This window comes from Coturnix japonica, chromosome W (genome assembly GCF_054131305.1).
Source record: "Coturnix japonica strain WE chromosome W, WE-NBRP24, whole genome shotgun sequence".
NCBI lineage: Eukaryota > Metazoa > Chordata > Aves > Galliformes > Phasianidae > Coturnix > Coturnix japonica.
The window spans coordinates 6,721,445-6,735,006 of record NC_140701.1 but is presented as its reverse complement, the minus strand read 5'-3'; the positions used below and the strand labels follow the sequence as shown (position 1 = coordinate 6,735,006).

The 13,562-nt window shown below is 44.5% G+C and overlaps 3 protein-coding genes across 3 annotated transcripts in view; all 3 read left to right on the top strand.

The window, feature by feature from the left end:
• Positions 1-13,562, top strand: part of LOC146754426 (uncharacterized) — a 599,901-nt gene that overhangs the window by 227,288 nt on the left and 359,051 nt on the right. The window lies entirely within an intron of this gene.
• Positions 224-1,204, top strand: LOC146754442 (rho GTPase-activating protein 32-like). The gene is made up of 2 exons (XM_085527635.1): positions 224-532; positions 1,001-1,204. Exons 1-2 carry the CDS (start codon positions 268-270, stop codon positions 1,192-1,194), a joined length of 459 nt encoding a protein of 152 aa, XP_085383761.1. The 5' UTR covers positions 224-267; the 3' UTR covers positions 1,195-1,204.
• LOC146754441 (rho GTPase-activating protein 32-like) lies at positions 7,368-9,645 on the top strand. Its single transcript, XM_085527458.1, has 2 exons — positions 7,368-7,533; positions 7,777-9,645. The coding sequence occupies exons 1-2, from the start codon at positions 7,368-7,370 to the stop codon at positions 8,259-8,261; spliced, it is 651 nt and encodes a 216-aa protein (XP_085383584.1). The 3' UTR covers positions 8,262-9,645.

Sequence of the window (13,562 nt, the reverse complement as noted above, 5' to 3'; positions counted from 1 at the left end):
CACAGGCTGTGAAAGATGACTTGAGCTCTAAGAGTAATTTCCCTTCTGCTCTTGATATGAATGTCAAATCCACAATTACAGTGTTAAGAACATAATATAAAAGTTGGTGCTGCTGGCCTGTGGACTTCCATTAGCTGTTAGCCATACTTTGGAACTTGCAAAGCAATCATATTTAGATTTTAGTGATGAAATCTTCTGATGAAATCTTCTCTTGTTTAGCTGGGACTGCTGTGTCCTTGATCATCCAGGAGAATTTCGTAGGTGGCGATGCTGATTGCCCACTGCGGAAGTCTCCAGAGCCCAGTTGGACTGCTTTGGGCTGCAAAAATTCAGACCTGGGGAAACAGTCTTGGAGGAATGACTTGTAAAATCTGCCTTTTCTTCAGATCCCAGCAGAGCCAGTCAGCCTGCGCCAGTGGAGGAGCTGCTGCCTTGGAAGTCCAGACGCAGACAGCAGTGGTGGAATTCATCATTAGCCACACAGACGGCCTCTTTGGCTCCAAATCCACGTCAGCCATGGGAGAGGGAGCAGGTGAGCGTCTTCCTCCATTAGCTTGATCTTGATCCAATCGAGGCCACGATCTTTCAAATACGCTTTGACTCTCAACGGGACAGGGGGCTTCTGGGCTTAGATGAGAACATGGCACCTTGTTGCTGGGTCCTGAGAATGTGCGAGGCCAGACTTTACATGGAGAAAACCATCCCTGCCTTTATGATGTTTTGAATGGAGGTGAAGCATGATTGAAGTGTGGCAGCAAAGATTTCTGAGTTCCCAGGCCTGTCTTCTAGGATTTTGTTTTTTTAATGCCTGTTTCGTTACAGAGAGCAGCTCTTAATTATGACTGTGTCCTTTGCCTCGAGCATACCTCTGAGCACCCAGTTACTTTGAGCTCCTCTTCTTCGTGTGGCAGAGATAAGCAAGTCTGAGAAAAATGCAGAACGGGGATGGCTGTGCTGCTGCTTTCTGATCCTCCGTCTTACCTGTGGTTTTCCCTTGCAGGGCGCAATACTCTACCTGGTCCCAAGTCTGTGTTGGAGTCTCCTACTGCCACAAAGCTTCTCACTGTGCAGGAGGCACAGGCTCTGAGAAGCAGCCAGAGCAGCTCTCCTGCTGTGACACGAAGCAGTGAAATTGAAGTGGAGGAGATTTCAGGGAGATTCCACACAATCATTGATTTTCCATCTGAAAGGTAAAGAGGACTTCCCTTTCCAGCCCCTATCATAACTGGTCAGGTGGGCTTTATTGGTTTACTTTTTGCCCATTATATCTCTGAGTACTCAACTAACGCACAGTTGCCGAATGGGCTCAGTGGAGCCACACAAGGTGCCTTTCCTTCCTGGTTGGGCAGGCAGTCACGCGATGCAGAAAGCCATGCTGGCGTCTATCCTGGCCTGTGCTGGCTGTACCTGGAAACGTTGGGGTTTTCCAGATTTCAGGGCCACATGCCTGAAACCAGTTCCTGTTCTCCTCTAAGGAGAGCTGTTGGTCAGACTTGCCGGCACTAGAAATTAGAGATAGCAGTGAGCTGAGGCTGAGGTGGTGTTAGTGTAAGATGCAGGGATGTTTTATGTTGCAGAACGGCGGGAGAAAAGCAGACGACCACACCTGTCATTGACATATGATCAGCTATTCTCGTTTATTCCTTGGCTGCGTGTACCTTTATAATACGGATAATTAGCTCATACATATTGCAAAAGTGGAGCTCATCATTGGTTCCCAATTACATACCATCCCCGAGTATCTTTGCAGCTTGTTGTTATCATCCTGAAAGTTACTCCCTTGCCGAGTTCACAAAACCATGGTTAGTTTCTCACCATCCCAGGGCATCCTGTTGATCTCACTGTCCTTGCAGGTGGCATGGCTGCTTGATTAACTGCACCGTGTTTACGACCCTTCTCAGCTAGCTGTAAAAAACACTCTCTACATTTCCCCCGTTTTCTTTTAGGATAAAAAAGGGTTTGATTTAACGACCGATTAATCATATTTAACAAGCAGTTCAGTTCATTTGTTCAGTCAGTTCTCATGTAGTTTTATCCTGCTTCATAGCTGCTGTTCTGTGAACTTCTCATCTGGATCCATGACTGACGCTCTGTAGAATTCTTCTTACAATACTGCCTATAGAATAGCAAGACTACTTAAATTAATAACATAACTATTATAACTCAATCAAGGCCTCGATTGACAATACTCTAAAAATGAAAAAGGGACAAGTCAAATACAACATAACAACATTACTATTAAATCCACTAAAAAGAACAAACATGTTTGTACTGCAACCTAAGTTTCTGCAACCTGAAAATAAATCCGTGAGGGTCCCATTGTGTTAATCTGTAACTGATCAGGAAAAGTCTTCAATTTTCATATACTCTAATATATTGATTTTAATGACCACTAAAATTTGTGCAATAAATGCTTTTAGGATGCTCATAACCATGCTCTACCAACTGAGTTATCCGGGCTAATAATTGATTAATGATCGCACAATTTAATGGAATAGCATGTCAAATAGAACCAATTTTAGAGGACAAATGTACTAGAGTATCACTAGGGGCATTAATACTTATTGACCCTTGAGAAACAGCAAGCCATGTTGGTGGTGGATGTGACAGGTAGTGCCAGCAGGGCGTCCCCTGCTTCAAGGTGCACCTTTCCTCTCTCACCCATCACAGATTCTCTCCTGCATTCAGGGTCTGAAGGATTTCTTCCAGTTGTACACCATATCCGCATGGCCAGTGCGTGATATAGAGCCCAAGTGGAACACCTGCTTGGAAAACAGAATAAACCATCAAATTTAGTTCTATTAGCGTGCACTTTTGTCTAAAATGATGCATGGTTATATTTTCAGATCCCAATTAATTGGATGTAAAAGAGGTATCCGTTCTATGATACAGGGTCATCTCTTTGACTGGGATTCCTTTCCAGGTTTTGTCTTTGCAAATTAAGAAAAGCTAATAAATAGGCTAATAACATCATAACCAAACAGTACTAAAACATTAAAAGAACTATTCCTGTAGATTCTAGCATTGATTAGATCAAATCCTGTTTAATACACATCTGATCTATTACTAAAATAGAAGAAGCACACAACATCCTAGCTAATGTTTTAAACTCTAAATCTTGAGACTGCATTGGTAAAACAGAAAATCACAGAATCACAGAATTATCAAGGTTGGAAAAGACCTAGAAGATCATCTAGTCCAACCATCAGCAATACTTCCTGGCTAAATCATATTCCTCAGTGCCACATCCAAGCGTTTCTTGAACACTCCCATGGTCGGTGACTCCACCACCTCCCTGGGCAGTGCATTCCAATGCCTGACTACTCTTTCCGAAAAGTAATACTTCCTAATGTCCAGCCTGAATCTCCCCTGATGCAGCTTAAAACCATTCCCTCTAGTTCCATCACTATCACACACTATGTCAGACTATTACTAATATTATCTATAACACAGCAAGTTACAAAGCAATGCCACTAAGTAAGAAACACACAATTACAATTACTATAAAGGCTGGATGTTATTTTCTGCCTTCAGATGAGACCGAAGATATCATGCTGGAACCCACATAGGGCCAGTCCCTGTGGAAATACGAGCATATTCACGACCCCAAGTTGTCAGTGGTAGGGGACAGTCCCAAAGTCCTGTGGCCATATTCCAAACATTAACCATAGGCTGTTCCTTTTGCACTGGGGAAGCCTCAAAATGATAATCCACATAAGCTGTATCTGTATGAACACGATTCAAAAACTTCAGCACAAGCAAAACAAGCAAAACCTTACATAATATTTTCAAAAAATTCAGCACAAGCAAAACAAGCAAAACCTTGCATAATATTTCTTGTAGTGTGTCTCCCATATTCCCCCTTTTTTGTTTAATAATAAGAATGGATTTCAGTGTTTGATAAATGTGATCAGTGATAGCTTGTTCAGTGGGAGAATGAGAAATGGCTGTAGTATGTTTAACACACCCTTCTTGGAGGAAAGTTGGAGTGGCCTTAGAGGTATATGCAGGCCCATTATCTGTTTTTGTAGTATGTGGGATTCCCATAGCAGCATAAGCAGATAACCAGTGTTTACGGGTGTCATGACTGTGTTCACCTGTATGTGCTGTGGCAAATACATAAGAAGAATGAGTATCTATTGTTATATGTGCATATTTTAGACAGCCAAATTCAGGAATGTGAGTGACATTTGTCTGACACAGTTGAAGAGGTGCTGTGCCACATGGATGTGTCCCAATTTGAGGCAAAGAGGTATCAGTCAAATTATGTAGCCGGTATTCAATCATAAACACAGCGTATTGCATAGCAGAGAGGATCATTCTTAACACAGTTTTCCAATCGTGAGGGGTCATAGCGCAACTGTCACTGTTTGCAACCAAAAGATTGTATGTAAAGGCTGACTGAACTCCGTATGTTCTCACTGACTCCCTTAGCTCTTTCACTGCCTCACAAGGCAGGGATTCCAAATGGGGGACCTGATTAGGAAAGGTTTGCAACGTGTCAGCATCACCTCTTAATATTGTTTCTTTTCTGCCTTGTTCTAAGACATCACAGTACACTGTAGGGAAATTTGTCATTCCTGCTCCAAACAAAGTATCAAGAGAAAATGCGTCCGATTCGCTTTCTGGATCTACAGGACCTGGGTCACAACGATCCTCTGGTTTCGGTCCATCCGCGTCTTTAACCACGTTATACACGGGCTGCACAGACGCAGCCGCGCACGACGAGGGGGGGGCGGCACGGCGAGGCGCAGAGAACGACGTGGGCGAAGCAGAGGGCGGGGGGGCCGTAGAGACCGACAACGCGGCGAGAGACTTGTGCGGGGGAGCAGGCGGCCGCTGGCTGGGAACGGCAGCTTGTATCGGAGCGCGGCCGCTGTTCTTTCTTGCGCTGGGCTGGAGGTTTCTTGACCGGCGACGGCAGGTGACGGTGTTGTGGTTGTCCGAGCGGCAGTTCTGGCACCACACACCGACAGCTTGGCAATTCCGTCGCAAATGTCCTTTAACGCCGCACCGGAAACATTTCAAAGAGGTGCTTGGGCCTGCACTGGTTACCGCAGACGCTTGTAAGGGTGCAAGAGCTGCTAACACTTGATTCTGGGAAGCCTCAGCCTGTGCCTTTAATCCTGCCCCTAGCTCTTTAATAGCCTCAACTATGAAAGCCTGAGCCCCCGTGGGCACACTTGATAATCTGTCTAACGCCTCCTCTATTGTCCAGTTACTCCTCAAAGTACTTAGAATGCCACGAGCTGTAGCATTACAATTCTGAAGTGCACAATGTTTTAGCATTATTTCTCTCATGTACTCTGGTACTCCAGCCTTCTCTATGGCTCCAGCTACCTTATCTAGAAACGCTCCAAAATCCTCATTTCTTCCCTGCTGGATTCCCATATAAGACGGCAGCCCACCTGGCACCTTGATCTTATCCATAGCCTGCCTGGCCAGATACATTGACTCTCTACATTTAACTGGTCCTAATAAAGCCTGGGCCTCCGTCCGGATGAAAGGACCCATCCCTAAAAGTTCTTCAACGGTGACATTATACAAGGGATCTCCGGGCTGCCTAACTATCGCAACGCTCTGTTGGCACATCTCTTCCCAATAAGCATTAAATAGCAGTTGTTCGTGCTGCGAAAAAATCAACCTAGCTATAGCCCGACAATCAGATGGCAACAAAACCTGAGTACTCCAGATATAATCCAGTATCTGTCTCGCTGGCTCACTTTTTACTCCAAACTGACTGACCGTAGACCGCAATTGTGACAACAACTTCCAATCTAAAGCACTGATAGCAGCCTGTGTCCCACCTGCAGCACTAGGCGAATACCCCCCCGGCAGCACCGCCTGTCGCACCGCTTCCAACGCCTCACCGTCTCCCACCTCTAAACAAGCCCGCGCCAGGGCAGCCCAAGCCCCCCCCCGCTCCCGCGCGACGGCCTCCGCCAGGTCACTCTGTGCCCCAGGGAGCGGCTCATTGCAAAGGGGGGTCGAGGGGGCCGGCTGTAGCGCCATGGTCGATGCAGGCGGCTCGTCTGATACAGACGTGCCGGGAGGCGGAGACGGGGCACTCGGCTCCGCAGCCACCGGCAACGCAGGCTCGGCGGCCGGCGGCAACTTTACGGTGGACAAAGCAGGGGGCACCGGGCAATCTGACCATTCATTATAATTCTTATTCCTCCCCAGCACAGCACTAGCTTGTTCTGCCGCTTCCTTTTCTGCCTGATGTAGCAACAAATCATTATAAACCACACGCCACCACTTCCCGCATTTTTTAGCTGTTTTATCCCCATCTAATATTCCCTGAAAAATTGCATCTCCAAATTTACGCCACTCAGCAAGATCATACACTAAATGCGGATTCTGAAATAACCCTTTAGCATACCCATACGCTAATAACTCAGGGAGTTCCTTTTGCAAGTCTGTCCCCTTAACCTGACACTTTCTTTTCAAAAAGCAAGAAAATACCTGACACCTTTTCTTAAAAAAGCAAGAAAATAATTCATAAACCGCTTGCTTTCCCATACCTATTTGTCAGCACGCTGTTGCAGCCTTAAAGGATGTCGTCGGCCCGTATCGGCTAGGCCCTTCTGTAAGGTCACGTAGAGCACCTGCACCTTCTTTTTATGGCGCATGCTATCCCCACTGCTTAAGGATCCGAACACCTTCGCTGCTGCGATCCTTCCTGGTAGGCCATGTCGGGGTCACCAATTGTTGCGGAACGGCGGGAGAAAAGCAGACGACCACACCTGTCATTGACATATGATCAGCTATTCTCGTTTATTCCTTGGCTGCGTGTACCTTTATAATACGGATAATTAGCTCATACATATTGCAAAAGTGGAGCTCATCATTGGTTCCCAATTACATACCATCCCCGAGTATCTTTGCAGCTTGTTGTTATCATCCTGAAAGTTACTCCCTTGCCGAGTTCACAAAACCATGGTTAGTTTCTCACCATCCCAGGGCATCCTGTTGATCTCACTGTCCTTGCAGGTGGCATGGCTGCTTGATTAACTGCACCGTGTTTACGACCCTTCTCAGCTAGCTGTAAAAAACACTCTCTACAGTTTTAGAGCCTTTCTTATGGCTGCACCATTCCTCAGAAAGCAGTTACACCTGCCAGCTCCTGTCCTGTCCGGCTGTGGAGCCTTTGCTCACATGCTCTGCATCTTGCTTGACATGGTTGAGAGGAATGTAGCCAGCAGGACTTGAGGGCTGAGCTGTAGGAATGGATGCATCCTCTGCTGTTTGAAACAGAGCGCGTTTCTAAGCTGTGTTTCAGCAGAAAGCAGGCAGTGCTGGGAACGGGTAACAATTAACAAGGGCTCGGTGCAGCTCTTCCCTCACCCTGCACCACGACTGACAGCATGCTCTGTTTTCTCTCCAGACTGAGTTCTCCCAGACAGAGGAAGGAATCACCAGCTGGCAGTTGGTGTTCCTGTTTCTGCCTGCGCAAACCATCCCCTGTGGCCAAACACCAACTGCAGAGCAGTGCCAGGGAGCCTTCCGAAGAAGGACTCGTGGTCCTGGCAGGTAAGGGTGCAAATCCAGCTTTCAAAACACTGCTTGTCAGCAACACGGGTAGAATTCACACTTTCAGTGGGCTTGTACCTCCTTCTGGCATTCAAGCCCATGCCTGACATCTTCAGCTGAGCCCTGTTTTCCCAAAGGAGCCTCTAAGGCTGTTTGAAGCCTACTTGACAGGCAGCACCAAGCCTTTGTGTCCATGGGCAGAGAAAGTTGAATGCTAACCCCTGTGTATCCACTCCTTCCTAGGTGAATCGAGCCCCTGTGAACCCAGAAAAGCCAGGTCAAGTGCTGGTGGCTCGGAGAGTGCTTCCATCAACAGAGACCTCATGGGAAGCACAAGTCGCTGCAATTCAAATGAGAGCTGTCCGTGTGCCAGCAGTGACGGAGAGAAGGAGATCATCGTTGTTCAGGCACTCATTTCTCCCAGCTCTGCTGAAGGGGCTGATCTGAGCCTGCCAGAAAACACAGTCACCAGCCTGGACTGTGGCCTGGTGCCTTTGCAGAGCAGCCCAGACCAAACACAACCTGAGTGCCTCGACAGCAGCACCTCCAAGCAGGACGAAGTCACTGTCACTGAGGAGCAGCCGAGCCTCTTGGAGGGGGACTTGGAGTCAGGCCTCCAGTCCCAGGCACCCGGCAGCAGCACGAGCTCCAAGCCACTCTCTCCTCAACAACAAAGCATGAGTCATGTCTTTCCCATGGACCACTCACATCCTCCTTTCTCCGAGTGACTAAAGGCACGCTCATGCTCAATCAACAGGATGGGATGTTGGAAGAAGAAATGCTTAGAAGAGAAAATTTCCAGTGTTCATTTTAAAATATGGCATTTTTAAAAAGAGAAGAAGATAGAATAAGCAGATGTTGACAGATAAAGGGCACCTCATCAAATGCTGGGAAAGTCCATCTTGAGGAAACTTGGATAAGAGCAGAAAATAACTGTTTATGGATATACCCAATCACTAAAAATACCACCCTGAGTGCCAGCTCATGGCCCCAGACCCTTTTCTTCATTTCAAGAGCTGTCATCATAGAGGGCATCTTCCTGAGCTGGAGACCCTGAAGTAAAAGAATCCTTGGTCCTCAGTTAGTCCATGTAACTGATTTGCCTCGGAGCTGTGAACGTCACAGTGCACTGTTGAAAAACTGGCAAAGTTTCCATGGAAACCCTGTTTTGAATTTAGCAAAGTTCATCAAATCCAACAAGATTCAGAGGAAATGTTACAGGAACAACGAGTTGATATTTTCTCTGAAACTTCCTGGTAGGAGCACTAGAAATGTGGTCAGAAGTCTTTGTGGCATATGTAGGCCTCTTTTAAGAGATCAACATCACCTTTTGCAAAACAGAAAGATGTGGTGATTCATTCACATGAATACTGTGCCTTAACTCCACTTGTACCTGCCAAAGATCCCGCTACCTTCTCAGCTCAGTGAAGATTTGGCCTGCTGTCTGCCCTGAATTATGGTATGGTCTTACCAGATTTTCCGAGTGAAATAACACATGACCAAACACTGCTCCTACTTCAGAATATATCCTGAGTTCATCCCACCTAATACAGACAGAATCATCTTATGCTCTGTTATTAGAGTATGAGAGATGGTTTGCATTGTTGACTAAACATACTTTTAGCACCATAGAACCATAGAATATCCCAGTTTGGAAGGAACCCAAAAAGATCATCAAGTACAACTCCTGGATCCACACAGGACTACCCAAAAATCAGACCCTGTGTCTGAGAGCACTGTCCAAAATACTTCTTGAAATCTGGCAAGCTCAGTGCTGTGACTACTTAATCTGGGGAGGCTGTTCCAGGGCCCAATCACCCTAAATCTTAGTTCCGTTGATTCCTGAGAATTTCTTGGATGACCACGTTCCTATGTCATATGTATCCAGGTTAGATTGCATGAACCAAGCAGATCAATGTGATCTCATCCTCAACAATTTTGCATAAACCTAAAAGCACTGAATTTTGTAAATGGGAAAGAAACACAGAACAGACACAGTTCTTATTCAAACTATAAAATGTCTAGATGTTTCATGGGAAAAATAAATTTATATTGAATATATTTATATGTAAATTTAATTGTACTGTAGAAATAAAAGAACATCAAAAATAATGAGAAAATGTGCTGTTGTTTTATTCATCTTCACAATGATGATGAAGAAAATTAAGTACAGAAGGATTTGGCCCAATATTCACTGACTTGCGTTGTCCCAGATTAGACTTCTCTAAGTGTAAACTCAGAGACCAAAACTACTGTCTTGATGTTCAGATGTCCTTTGCCCAAACCAGTGGTGTTGCTCAGGTGTGTGTAGGTCTGTGGGTATGTGTGCAAGGACGAGCATGCACATATATGTACGTGCACAGGGGTGTGCAGAGTGTTGGAGCTGCACAAGGACATTGTGGTACCGGTGTGTGCGTGCACTTTGGGAGTGAAAGGAAGGGGTTACACATGTGTGTCTAATGTCTGGACTGTGGCAGCAAAGAGGCTGCAGTGTTGTTCTCTGTAGGAAGAGGCCAGTAGTTGCCCCATGTCAGACAGAACCAGTTCAAGTGCTGGCCAAAGCTGAGTCAAGGAGTGATGCTGCTGGCACTTCTGTGATAACTTTGTTAAGGAAGGTTCAAACCACTGCATAGCATATGTGAGAGCTATGAGCAAGAATGGTGTGAGACAAACAGCCCTGCAGTCACCAAGGTCAGTGAAGAAGGAGGAGAGGAGGCTTAGTGGACATGGTGGTGATGGACTGATGATTGGGCTGGATGATCTAAGTGGTCTTTTGCAGCTCTCATGATTCTATCATTCTGTGACAGGTGATGTTAGTTTTGTTGACAGGTTCAGCAAGGTGAACTGGGACCAGAGGTACATCCCAAAACCTTTGAGTTGCTGGACTGGAGATAATCTTCCCAAAATAACTAATGAAAATAGTAGAACCATAAAAGGAATTTCTTTCTCACTACGAGAAAAAGGGAGGGATCCTTTGGCTAATGAAGGCCTGATTTGGCAAAGCCAGAGACAGTTTGCTTTGCACCACATTTATTTGACTTTCCAGAATGGTGTACTTACTTTCCAGGTATTTCTAAACAGTGGTTTTTTATTTACAAACATGGCTAACAGCAGGTTAAAAATTCTTTCTTTTCTTTGTTTCCTTTCTGCTAAGAATGAATGAATTTAATGTGGTCTTTTTCTTGCTTCCTTCTTTACTAAAGATTACATGATTTACTAAATCATGTCCCTCAGTGCTATATCAGGGACTGCACCACTTCCCTGGGCAGCCTGTTCCAAAGCATTGCAACCCCATCTGGGAATCATTTTTTCCTAATACTGAACCTCTCCTGGCACAACTTAAGGACATTACCTCTGGTTCTACGACTATCAAAAAGAGAATTCAGTAGATATAAACAGAAACTTATCCACCTGATATCTGATAACAGACACTGGGGTCCTGTTTCCTTTCTGTTAACCTAATCCATGGCAATGAAAATTGGCACTAAAAATCTTCAGCTACAGGACAATGGCCTCAAGTTGCACTAGGGGAGTTTCAGGTTGGATAGTAGAATAAATTTCTTCTCATCAAGAGTAGCAGTGCACTGGAACAGGTTGCCCAGTGTGATAAAGTGTTTGCTCATTAAGACCAGGATGTGGTCTTAGGAAAATTGATGATCATTATGGTCCTTTTCAACCCAGGCCATTCTGTGATTCTATGATATGCCTTGAATAGCTGAGACAATGCATCCTTTCTTGTTTCCCTCTCTGTGTTACACAGAGACAAGACTGATGGTGAACTGCCAGCACTGCTGAGCAGAGATGCAGCTTTAGTCTTCATTTGTGTGCATGCTTTTCTACAGGCCCACGCACTGCTAACATCACAGAAGATGAAAGTGGTTTTAATCAGAGCAGAAAACGTGGAGAAAAATATCACACTGTAGCCAATAAAGAAAAACTTTCAGTGATACTCAGTTCAGAAGGCATTCATTCTGGCCTCCTTTGTAGTTTGTTTCGTTTAGGCTCTTTTTGTTGTTATTACTGTTGTTCAGTTTTCTGCTAGAAAGAGACTAAATGAATGGAAATTGATTGGTGTATCTAAAGTTATGTACAGGGATAATAATAATAATAATTCTATAATCAGTGATTCCCATCTCACAGTAACCTTGAAGATAGAAATGTCAACATGGATGCATGGATACACCACTGTATAAACGAGCACTGCAGTCATTTCAACTTTTACCTGTTGAAATTCTTTTGTGGAGTAAAATTCAGAAGGCAAAATCAGCCCAGTCAAAGACATGTCCCTGTAAGGTAGTCTCGTAGAGAGAAGCATGCCGTACTTGTTATGAGAGAAGAGTTGACGTCTACACTTGAAATGCCTGCCAATTTAAGCAGGCAAATCGATACTCATGGTATTGTCTTGCTGCTCAGCTTTTTCTGACTCCCTATGTAGACCAGCCCTAGGCAGAGAGGTAGGGTACATTCTTATGTGCATCCCATAGTTTTAGATATAGTCTCAGTACAGCTTTTTGACAGAGCAAAGTAACTCCTCAAACAACTACCTCCCATTCTTTCAGTAGACTGCTGAAATCCCATTGAGCACATTGTCTTTCGCTGGCCCTGCACAAGGGATTCTCTGAGAAATTTCAGGCAAAAATGTTAATTCCCAACAATCTCTAGCTAAATTTAATATAAGGGTAAAACTTGTACGGCATATCTACAGAATCACAGAAGCGTTAAGGTTGGAAAAGAGCACTAAGATCATCTAATCCAACCATCCAACCATCACCACCATGCCTGCTAAATCTTGTCTGTTAGTGTCACAGGGAGCATGAGTTGAGATGGAGAAGACAGAAAGGGAGTAGATGTGTTCAGGGTGTTCCTGCCACCCTTTCTAATGACACAGCTGTGCCATTGGCAGTCCCAACTTCATATATGCAAACCAAACAACTTAGCCAGTGTTTTCCTAGCCATACTGAAAAGAAGTCTTCAGTATTCACAGAATTAAAGAATCATTAAGGTTGGAAAAGACCTCAAAAGATCAAGTCCAACCATCAATCATATTGCCAAGGAATACTGTGTTAGTAAGACAGTTCAATACCTACCATCTGTCTGTGGATTGCATCACAGGTGTCTGGATACAAAACCTACTGTGCCCTTACCCCATACCTTTCTGTTCCATTGCCTCCAGCAGTGGGTTCCTAAAATTTGCATTAGATATAATGTGAAAGCAGTATGATACTCAGCAAGTTGAACTTTGTAAAGCACCACAAGCATTAAAGGCATTCAGTAACCAGTAACTGCTGCTCCTGAGCATGGGCTCAGGTCCATTTTGATACTTAGGCTGGCTTTCGCAAAGGCTGAGGAAATTCTTTCCTTTACAAACAATTAGAGAAATCATGTGTGTATCCATGCACAGCCTGTTCTCCACCAAGGCAAAACGTAAGTCAATTGCTAGTACCACAAATCTTAGAAATGGCAGGCTTCCTCATCCTACAGTTTAATTCTTGGCAGTTTTGATAGATTTCTAAGGCAGAGGTAAATAATCTTGAAGAGTCTTTTAAGGTGATTGTGCCAGCATCAAACCACCCTCATTCAAATATACAAAGAAATCTAAGGTAGTATCACAGACCATGTCTGAAAGTACTTTAAAAGGAGGTGAATAAATTAGAAATGTTTTATTTTTACACTCTTTCAACACTCAGAATAATTTCTTCCCATAGATTTAAAATAGGATGAATAGGCGCAGTGCTTTCCAGCTAGGGATCTCTGAGGACCATTTTCAAAACGGTTACTACAGCTACAGAAATTTAATCTCATCCAAATTTCTTACTGCTGATGCTCTAAGAACTGCATAGATTCAATATGAAAAATATACCATTTGTTGCCTCCACTTTGTATTGGTTTCCAACCTGGATTATCCCCATCTGAACTTTGCTGTTTTTTATTCTAGTTGGCTACAGTACTGAATGGGAAAGAAAGGAATTCAGCAATGACATTCAGCACAAGTTTGGAACTCATTCAGTCATGGCCCCAGTGGAAGAGTT

Bases quoted from the DNA above. Each gene is read 5' to 3' on its own strand.
- LOC146754442 (XM_085527635.1), top strand. From the start codon at position 268: ATGCTGATTGCCCACTGCGGAAGTCTCCAGAGCCCAGTTGGACTGCTT. The intron at 533-1,000 runs GTGAGCGTCTTC...TTTCCCTTGCAG, and splicing joins AGCCATGGGAGAGGGAGCAG to GGCGCAATACTCTACCTGGT.
- LOC146754441 (XM_085527458.1), top strand. From the start codon at position 7,368: ATGCTCTGTTTTCTCTCCAGACTGAGTTCTCCCAGACAGAGGAAGGAA. The intron at 7,534-7,776 runs GTAAGGGTGCAA...ACTCCTTCCTAG, and splicing joins AGGACTCGTGGTCCTGGCAG to GTGAATCGAGCCCCTGTGAA.